This window comes from Anneissia japonica, unplaced genomic scaffold, assembly GCF_011630105.1.
Source record: "Anneissia japonica isolate Jap-2015-1 unplaced genomic scaffold, ASM1163010v1 scaffold2996_len279161_cov141, whole genome shotgun sequence".
NCBI classification, from domain to species: Eukaryota; Metazoa; Echinodermata; class Crinoidea; order Comatulida; family Comatulidae; genus Anneissia; species Anneissia japonica.
In genome coordinates this window covers 122,493-133,564 of record NW_022688879.1, presented here as the reverse complement: position 1 = coordinate 133,564, position 11,072 = coordinate 122,493, and the positions used below count along the sequence as shown (strand labels likewise).

The 11,072-nt window shown below is 37.3% G+C and overlaps 1 protein-coding gene across 7 annotated transcripts; it reads right to left on the bottom strand.

Annotated features, from left to right (window-relative positions):
- Window positions 1–140: 140 nt before the first annotated feature.
- Window positions 141–8,306, bottom strand: LOC117124155 (cationic amino acid transporter 4-like). Of its 7 annotated transcripts, none has more exons than XM_033270305.1 (2): window positions 7,974–8,293; window positions 141–2,977 (listed from the first exon to the last, which is right to left on the bottom strand). In XM_033270305.1, exon 2 carries the CDS (start codon window positions 2,940–2,942, stop codon window positions 1,209–1,211), a length of 1,734 nt encoding a protein of 577 aa, XP_033126196.1. In that variant the 5' UTR covers window positions 2,943–2,977; window positions 7,974–8,293; the 3' UTR covers window positions 141–1,208. The 7 variants fall into 7 exon arrangements, 3 of the variants coding, with proteins under 3 accessions (XP_033126196.1, XP_033126204.1, XP_033126211.1); XM_033270313.1 differs by having other exon boundaries at window positions 8,042–8,293; XM_033270320.1 differs by lacking the exon at window positions 7,974–8,293 and adding an exon at window positions 7,067–7,769.
- Between the last annotated feature and the right edge of the window lie 2,766 nt (window positions 8,307–11,072).

The window sequence follows — 11,072 nt, the reverse complement described above, 5'->3', positions numbered from 1 at the left end:
TATATATATATCGACTGAATCGCAACCCACCCAATTCGAGACCACTTTTCAAAGAGAATTTTTTCAACCATGAAGCCTCCGTGGCATGGTCTAATAATGGTTGTGACGCCCGCTTTGACAGCTACAGGTCGCATGTTTGCTCCAAAGGCAACTCTATGTGGAGATCGAACCCTGAGACCACCCTAAATGTTCAGGTCCCAAGGGTGATATCGAATGGGCGAACTGTATAGTTTCCAAGTTTTTTGTACTCTTTGTTTAAAATTTCTGTGTGTTTATTGAATTGAAATAAATCACAGGGTAACCCAAGAAAGTTTTAAAATTAAACGCATACGCAAATAATCCAAATTTGAGTTTCTATAAATAACACAATATAGATTTTTCAGCGGGTACAGAAATTTCAATTTTGGATTACTTACGTATATCTAACCAAATCATTACAAAGCGACTGTGACAAATTGTTCGACTTAGAAATGTAGCTAGTAGGTTCATTTTATATGTGCCTCAAATAGAAAATACGATCTTGCTATTTAAATAGTGTTCACTATAATTTTAAAACTTTCTTGGGTTACCCTGTGATTTATTTCATTTCAATAAAACTTCATTATCCAACAATTTGGAAACTCAACTGGCCTTGACTTTAAAACTTACGAGCAACAAAGATACTGTATACAAACCAGTATTCTTCAGTTAAAAGACGGTTTAAAAATTTAAGAATTAATTTAACGTTAAGGTGAAGTTAAATGTAGGAGAATAACCCATAACTTGCAGCGTCATTTTGCTGAATTGCGTATGGGCGTGGTCCGTGACTACCTAGTAGCCGAAAAGAGGCGCTTCTTGCCCAATATGTGGCCATTGGTATATATATGTTCACATCATTCCACAACGACAGGGGCTGAAATGAACCATAACATCGGGGTAACCCCCTACTCTTCCGAAAGATGCAATGGATTCTAAAGTGCACATGTGCCAGATGTATACACTGGACCTCCAATGTAAGACCTTATCCGAGAAAACTCGGTTCTACCAACCGAACCATGGGCGAGAAGCGGCTGGAACCAGCGCCGATATAATGCTGTAGCTAGCGGGCCCCCTGTTTTACCACTCGGCCACTCAACTCGACGTTAATAAAGTTATAAAACTCACGAATTACTTATCACTGAAAGTATAATGAAAAAGAAAGTGGCACGAAAGATAATTCGACTTGTCGATTATTCACTTATGCATAGACGACATAGGCCAGTTTGACATACGCAAAAAGTAACTCGGTATCCTATACCACGTAAAGATAAGAATAAATACCTAACCGCTACTAAGCCTACCTGAATATGTCCAGTGTCAACCGAATGTTTATGTAATGGAATAATCGCAAACGATCCTAAACTTAAGATGAACAGAATGATTACTACCAAAGTCAGTCCTACTGATGACAGTAAATCGGACACATTGTTTAAGATCAACATTCCTATTACTGAGAAAAATACAAATCCCAACAGTGCGAATGGTACCACAACTCCTGGTTTATATCCACTAAATACAGAAAGTCCTGCAAATTGCGTCCTTAATGTTCCTGTTTTGTCAGGAACTCTAACCCCATCAATACTTTCTTCCTCGTCTGTGTCTAGGTGCACAGAATTATTTGTATGAGTGTAAAGCGTCATTCCGTCAGAGCTTGCATCAATATGCCCATAATGAGAAATACTTTCTGATTTGGGGCGATAGCGGAGGACGATTACTGCTCCGGACATTATAGTATAGGCACAAAGAGTACCAATCGACAGGAACGTCACCAGTACGTCATATTTTAAAAAGATTGAAAGTAAAGTACATATAGCTCCAAAAGTGATAGTAGCTTTCACCGGGACTTGCGTAGTTGCATTCACAGCTGAGAATGTCTTAAAGAAAAGGCCGTCAATTGAGAGTGCGTAAATTAGTCGTGCTAAGAAGTAGAGAGCGGTTATAAGGGTAGAAAATCCGGCAAGAATAATTGCAACTGTAACAATATAAGCCATCCACGCTAAACCATGTTCCATGAAAGCAGTAGAGAAAGCGGCTTCTGGTACTATGTCACCATAGGGGACCAAGTAAGTTAACGAACCAGACACAATTATGTACGTCAACGAGACGATTCCCAACGCTGCACCTAATGCGATAGGAATACTTTTTTTCGGGGTGGTACATTCTTCACTAGATATGCATATAACTTCGAATCCACTGTACGTTACAAAGCATACAGCAGCTCCTTCTAAAACTCCTCCAATGCCATAGGGAAAGTATCCACCTTCGCTTGTCAAATTTGCAATATCTCCATAAACAAAAGATATCACCGCTATCATAAAAAGAATAATAAACAACACATTTATACAAATCATTGTAACAGCTGATGATAGTTTTGTACCTAACGATACGAGTAGTACCACAATGACGACAAATGTTCCCGCAAGAAGATCTGGATACTCCTCAAAAATAGGCGATTCCCATCTATTGCCGTTCAAAATATACTCAATTGTTGCATTCTTAATTTTGAAATCCATCACAGAATCTACAGTAGCACTTATTGCACGTGCCACGCTCGATATCATGGAAATATATTCAAGTACCATATTCCAACCGATAGCGAACGCCCAAATCTCACCGATACTGACGTAGGTGTATATATAAGCTGACCCGGTTCTAGCTACTTGCGAACTGAACTCTGCGTAGCAAAACGCCGACAACAGAGCTGCACATGCCCCAAATAAGAAAGATATCACGACAGCTGGGCCTGCTATCGATTTTGCTACTTCCCCTCCGACAACAAACAGTCCTGTCCCAATCATGGAACCTAGACCTATATAGGTTAGGTCAACAACACTGAGGCAACGTTGAAAGGTTTCTGATGGTTCACTATTATCTATTTTCTTCCTTCTGTTGATGTTTGTAAAACACTCGCTTAGTACTTCCATAATGCCAACTCCTGACTATTACCGTCTCTGTTCTTCTGAAAAAAAAAATATAACACAGTGTATATAATACAGCCGTAGTTGCTTGACTTGATCTATGCTTATGCGTTTGAACAATATATTACAAAGGACCTTTTATTTTTTGAAATTCCTTACATAATATATTTCTATTGTTACATTTATTATATATAAATAATAAATTATAACACAAATATATATAGTCAGCCAACACCAATGTCACGGCGTCAACATTAGAAATAGAAACAGAGTTTGTGTGAAAAAAAACCGATTCACCATGGGAAAAACCAGCAGTCTTTGAGAAACATTACGATGCGATGGTCGATACTACAGGGGAAATCATTGATATTTGAATGAAACGTAAGAAATTATCATCAGAACACCGTGGAAAAGAACTATATTGCACAAAACGAAACCGGCTTTGCTACTTGGAACGTAGATATCCGAGTCCAGTTTAAGCGTGCGAATTCAGTTTGGGCTCCTGTATTGTTAGGAGCCACTCAGGGTTTGGTATTTCGCCCTATTTTGTTAAACATTTTTGTTGCCGACCTGAGTCAAGAAAATAAAATGCAACTTAACTAAAACAAATTCAAACCAAGTAAGGCATATTACCAGCCATGCGTCATCGAAAATACCTCTGTCTCTTATACACATCTAAGGTTTCTGATGGTTCACTATTATCTACTTTCTTCCTTCTGTTGATGTTTGTAAAACACTCGCTTAGTACTTCCATAATGCCAACTTCTGACTATTACCGTCTCTGTTCTTCTGAAAAACAAAATATAACACAGTGTATATAATACAGTCGTAGTTGATTGACTTGATCTATGCTTATGCATTTTAACAACATATTACAAAGGAACTTTTATTTTTTTAAATTCCTTATCATAATATATTTCTATTGTTACATTTATTATATATAAAGAATAAATTATAACACCAATATATATAGTCAGCCAACGCCAATGTCACGGCGTCATCCTATTTGCAATGAAGCAGATCAGGAAATGGATTGATGGTGAAAAAATATTTTAAACTGATCCCCGACGTACCAGTAAAACAGTAGGCCTCCATGTCACATTAGGCCTATATTATATTACGATGCTTGCATAAATATTAAGATGTGTTACAGTCGTTGTCTCTTTTCAGTTCAACATTAAACTATTGTACTTGTGTTCACCTTTGCATTAAAACAGGTATAGAGTACAATTTGTCCCTCAAATAGCATTCATGCATTAGTATCTTAACCAACAACAATTAAACATTAGCCGCATATGTTGGTCGAATAACATTGTCCAATGTAGTAATGAGCATAGTGGTATTGTAAATATATATATATAATGCGCCTTTAACGAAAAAAAAAGAAGAAAACAAAATGTAGATCGGTTTGTCACTGATTTAAGATGCAAAGCTAAGTCATGTGAATTTATGCTCCGTGACAGTTTGAAAGGAGAGGACTGTGGTACATGGTTGGAATTCGAAGGGACAAAGTTATATTAGAGATAGACTGCTTTGAGAAAGTGAGTTAACATTACAAAAGGCTATTAAAATATATGTCATGCAGCTGAAGCTAGTTAAAAACTAGATTGCATGAAATTAAACACTAGCAGTACGACTACTGTATCAAATGAAATAGGTACAATACAAAAGCAAATTATAAGCATAAAGAGTGGTAGGCCTTTACCATTAACAATGTAGACAATGTGGTTACAATCATGTACCGTTAAGCGAATCTGTCCAGCTTATGAAAAATCACGTAACGCTTCTGGTAACTCATTTGGCAAAAACAAGTATATTACAAATTATTAGTCATCATCAAAGAAAAAAAAATAAACTGGATGAAGTAAATGATGATAGTGATAAATAAGAGTCAAGTAATGAATTCTTTCATGGATGTTGTACAAAATGAGCATAACAAATAAGAGTGGACAGTAAAGATAAAGTTTCATAATAAATGTAAACAAAACATAGCTGAGTTAAAACTGCTGGTGCTGAATGAAATGTAATTTCATAAATAACAACACATCAGTTAAATGCTAAAGTTATTATAAGACAAATGCAAGATTGGGTACCCTTTCAGTACAAAGAATCAAACCGACCGGTAACACTTTTTGTGAACATAAAGATATTGTGATGTAGAATTTCCGATAATAAATAAAAATTTATAGCAAATTATGGCTTGAAGGTTGTCATAGTCTAGGTTTAATTAAACGGATAGAAACGTTGCAGTCTAACACTTACCAAGATAGGATAAATAAGTATGATGTATGTAAAGGGTGCTTAGTATGTACTGATGGTGAGCAACATTTCTATGTCAAAAATTAAACAAGGTTAAAAGAAAGGTACGAAGAATGAAAAACTTCGAGTAATAACCCAACTCATTTGGTTAGTACAATGAAATTAAAACGGACAAAAATAATGTACGAGAACAGTAGAGAGCAGTATATAGAAGATGTTGATGCAAAAGATCTTAATGAAGCGATAGCACATGTGAACATTATCCATGCAAACTATTGAAGAAGTAGTTAAGTAGAAAAAATGGTAATATAAAAGATGCGTTGAGTATAAAAAATCTACCTGTCGTAAAAGCAGGGAAAAAAACTCGATATACTGCATGTATATACATTGTAAACATTCTACCAAATGTCAAAAGAAATTTCAAAACAAGCAAAATAAACAGGAGAGCTATTACGATAGAGGAGCAAAACATTAGAAATAGAAACAGAGTTTGTGTGAAAAAAAAAAAAAACAGATTCACCATGGGAAAAACCAGCAGTCTTTGAGAAACATTACGATGCGATGGTCGATACTACAGGGGAAATCATTGATATTTGAATGAAACGTAAGAAATTATCATCAGAACACCGTGGAAAAGAACTATATTGCACAAAACGAAACCGACTTTGCTACTTGGAACGTAGATATCCGAGTCCAGTTTAAGCGTTCGAATTCAGTTTGGGCTCCTGTATTGTTAGGAGCCACTCAGGGTTTGGTATTTCGCCCTATTTTGTTAAACATTTTTGTTGCCGACCTGAGTCAGGAAAACAAAATGCAACTTAACTCAAACAAATTCAAACCAAGTAAGGCATATTACCAGCCATGCGTCATCGAAAATACCTTTTGTGATTCACCAGATCCTTCATTAATATTGGAGTGCCCTTCCTTCTTATTCAGACACACTCAAGTACTTTAACATTTTATCTTTTTATTCTTGCATTATGTTTTTACATCTTATTTTTATTGTTAAAGGGCTTTACAATTCATGTTAATCTGCCAGATAATTCTGTTAACCGTAGACATCCAAATTCTCTAAAGTTTAGAGTAAACTAATGTATAAATATAAGTATTCACAATATTCACTCTAGCAGACTTTTCAATTATTGTCCAGATAATATTAGATCAACCTTGGTGATTCTCACCACTACCACCCCCTCCCCACCTTTATCAATTTAATTTATCATTCAAGAATATCTAAATCAAAATAGTGAAATGTTGTAGCTTATATTTCTTAAGTAAGCATAGTTTTCTCATTTTTTATGCACTTTGGTAGCGTCTTGAGATGATAGTTCGGTTTATCTGTTAACTCCGCGAACGCAAAAAGGTTGGGAACCACTGTTTTAAGCGACGCTCGATCACGCCCACTTTTCTTTCCTCTAGGAAATCTTCCCCCTCGTCGTGGGGAATCGACCACCCCCTTTCCCACCCCCGATCGGGGACCTCGGACCTCGTCGGAGAATCCTTGCGCCACCACTGCTACGTTCATTTGAGAAGTCATTTATGTCGGGTTTAAGCTACATTTACCCTAGACACGATTTAGACACAACGACACGATACAGATACACGCAGTGTTGAAGAATACAAACTACGCCATATGTCGTTGTCTTGTCGTTATCGTATCTAGTAGCTTTATAGTGTAAAATAATAATAGGCCTAACATAAATTATATGAGTCAACAATAACTTTCACATATGAGGATATGATAATGACACAGATGGTTAACAACATATTTTGAATAAAATTTTAAATTCCAACGATTCCAATAGATCTAGATAGGCCGGTCTAGACAAAATGTAGTTGATATCACAGATAAATTAAATAATAAAACATACCTGTATTGCAAACTTCAGAGCAAATGGACACTGACCCAGCCTGATATGCTTGTGACAAAACACTACTGTTTATCACTGGCATCATAATTGTAGGCCTATGTTACCAGTATATTTATGCATACTGTCGCTGCAAGGTTACAGACCTAAAATCATATTGTAGTCGTGGATTATGCGTTTGACCGCAGGGGCGGCGCCAGGATTTGCCCAAGTGTCAAAGGTCCCCACCGGGGGAGAGGGGTGCGGGTGTAGATGTCCCCGACGAGAACAAAGTGGGCGTGGTAGGTCGTGCCTCAAAATCTTTTAGAAAAGTGGTCAGTGGCGAATCCCCCAATAATGACAATTTAGGGGTTTCAAAGGCTTATTTAATTGATTTTAGTCTATTAATAATATAGAAAATACATATAATATTTTTCTCCCCGACGAATTGTGGTTTTTCTACCTGACCAGGAGGGGGTGGGGGAGGGCTGTAGCCCCTTATCGCCGCCACTGTTTGACCGTGGACAGAAATTGTGAATACCTAAATTAGTAAATATTCCATGGTGTAACTATCATTTAAACTGTAAGTTCCAGGAGCGAAATTGACTTTGATCTTATTTTGATTTTATTGAATACATAATTCTATAATCTAAAAGATAATAACATGATTCCAGGCCTATGGAGAGCATACCGTATATAACTACAGAAACAGCCTACCAGCATATTGGCCTCTCACCTTGAACCTGAATAATCATATCTCGGTTCATCATGTACGCAAACACTTTTGTTAGATTTCTGCCTTCCTGATAACAGCGTTTAAAACTAGTTATGAAAACCCTCAGCTTTAAACTATCAATTAAACTCGTTTGCCAAGTTTAGTAGCAATAGGGCTTAATCCATTTAAGTATTAAACTACATAGGCCTAACTCACCTTAAACCTGAATAATCATTATCTCAGTTCATCATGTACGCAAACACTTTAGTTAGATTTCTGCTTTCCTAATAACGTCAACGTTTGAAACCAGTTATGAAATCCCTCAGCTTTCAATGTTGTTTGGCACACCTGTTGTAATTAGTACTGGTAATCGATAATAATTGAAACAGGCGGCATTGGCTTTGTGTTCGATTACATGGCCGAGTCACACCACGGTATTAGATCCACGGTTCAGGAGTCCCAAGTCTAATTGCACACGCACTGAGTATTCAGTACATTTTCACGACAGGTTGGGAAAAATTACACATATAGGCCCCCTAATTGATTCTCCTGGCGCAAATCCAGGTATTGTATATTCCATCACGATAATAACAATTACCATTCAATAATAGAACAGCCATCGACCTACTTGCAGTGAAGTGAATCTAAAATGTATTCATGAAGTTATGATGATCTGAAGTGTTTAAAAACGTACACAATAATAGTTGAACCAACTTTAAAATACCACAAATACAAATGTGCGTGACGATATTTTATTGCTTTAGAAATGATTTCAAAAAGTGTATTAGTGAATCACGCACTGAGTATTCAATACATTTTCACGACAGGTCGGGCAAAATACATATAGGCCCTAATTGATTCTCCTGACGCAAATCGTATTGTCTATTCCATCACGATGATAACAATTACCATTCAATAATAGAACAGTCATCGACCTACTTGCAGTGAACTGAATCTAAAATGTATTCATGCCATACCTACGCCACTGGACCTGAGTATTATTAGTGGTTACATAACGTTTGCTATGCACTGTATCATGTGCTATAGAAGTGGAAGACCATAATGTATTGGAAATGTCCCGTACCTCTCTCTCTGGTAGGGCCTACAGTACAATCAGTTTAAAAGTGTAAGGTATAGGATAGTGTGGATTTTTAAACATTTTTCTAATGATAATGTTCAAAATAAGTGTCAAGGAAAGTATGATTGTTGGAAAAAAAATTATTTTGAATTCTCACCCTGACCTTCGCTTGGGCGAAGTGGGCGAAGGTCTGGATCCGCGTCTAGTTAGCATGAATTTTGATAGCCAGGACCCATAGTGTTTTGTTACGTTTCTTCACAGAGGGGGGAGGACGAACCCCACCCCCCGGCTGAACCCCCTGGATCCGCCACTGTGATTAGAATCAAATATAGAATTTAAGCTAACAAAAACAACACATCCAAAACAAGTCTGTTATATTAGACCTGTATTGAAAAAAAAATGTAAATTCAAAAATTCGGCCAAATATAGTTTGGCCGTGACTTTTCAAACGTTATGGCCAGGCAAATTTTTATACGGCCAGATTTGAGGAATCTGGCCGTCAAAAAGGCCAAATGGCAACCCTGGCGCCAGCGGGGGGCCCGGGGACCAGGAAACCCCCCCCCCCTCGTCGGGGAGACATAAAATGTAGCCTATATCGACATGTATTTTCTACATATTAGTAGATTCAAAAATCGATTAAATATATTGCCTTTGAAACCCCTAAATTTTCATATTATTTATAATCAAGAGATCTTGAGCGGCGCCCGACGACGATCACTTTTTTCGTCGGGGGAGCGGCGCCCGACCATGCCCATTTTTCGTCGGGGACATCGGTTTCCTCCCCCCCACTCAGGGGGATGTCGGACCCCAACAAATTCCGGTGCCACCCTTGCTATAGGCTCAAAATTTGAGTATAATTTTTTTTTTTTTTGAAGATTTTTGGCTGGGGACCCCCTTGAATTCGATACTGGTACATTATGCAGAAAACGTTTTGTATTTTTCAAAAATTTGGTTGACTCGAAAACGGTAGGTTTTTGTATTGTGATCAATTACATCCGAGAAACCCACCAAAGTTGACTAACGGCTGTTGACTAATGACACGTCATCACACAACAATTTCTCGCGACCAAAATTTGCTGGTGTATTAAAAGTATAAATAATTTTGAAACTGTCAGAAAAAAAAGAAGAAAAAAATCTCAAATAGACTTACCTTAGCGGGAAGAGTTTTACCCAGATAACGATTGCTTTCAACTTGCCAGAGATTACAAATCGGCCCATGAGATCAACTTTAAAAAAATGGCCCTTCAAACCAATTAATTAAGAACCAGCAGGGGGTCGTAAGTTGCAAGAAGTCATTTCCGGAAGCTAGATTTACAGTGGCTGATCCAGGAATTTTAAATAGAGGTGGGGTGATGGGGGTAGCAGGGAGGAGGGACTTTTACAGAGATGTAGGATACCTCACATCAGCCCCACCGTGGTTGGGACTAAAGCGAGAAAATGTATGATTATGCGACACCTCTAGATGGCCGGAACTGACACATTTAGATAAATTTTAGAATTTTCCTTTTTTCCCATTTGTTTTATAATTTGAAAAAAAAAATAGAGCAGACTTTCTCAACCTACATTCTCCAGATCGCTAGCCTGGCATCATGCCTTTAGACCACCGAGCTTGCACCTGGTGGCCAGGGTTGAATTCGAGCCAAAGGAAGCAGCGAGTACTATTTTTGCAAGTGTTTTCACATGTACTGAGTATTCAGTACATTTTCACGACGGGTTGGACACAATTCCACCTATATGTTCTATTGATGTTGTCAATATTATAATATATCATAGATTCATGAAATGCTTAATAGGCCCTAAACGACAACATGACTTGACCATAGTTTGTTCTCAATATTCTTTAATTTTTTTCACAAAATATCTTTTAGATATTTTTTAGCGTTAATGCCGTACCGCGGGACTGCCACTGCTTGCATAACTCAATACAATCTTAACTTTATTACTTATCATAAATACAGGTTGGAATGGACAAAGCAATCAATAGTCTAGCGATACCTTTAGGGCAACTGCGGGAAGAAGTGTTGGTGAGTAATACTTGAATTTTAAATCGACTGCACAAAAATTGTTTAAATACATAATTTTAATCACTAAATTCAGGCCTGCTAAGTAGAAGCTATAAGAATGACACATTTAGAAGAAATTAGTTTTGTTGTAAGAAATTATTTTTTGGTTGTAGAGTGTTAAGTCAGTAATGGAGGCTGTCTCTTATACACATCTAGATGTGTATAAGAGAGTAG

What these genes read in the sequence shown, in the direction of transcription:
- LOC117124155 (XM_033270305.1), bottom strand. Translation starts at nt 2,942, where the DNA reads ATGGAAGTACTAAGCGAGTGTTTTACAAACATCAACAGAAGGAAGAAA.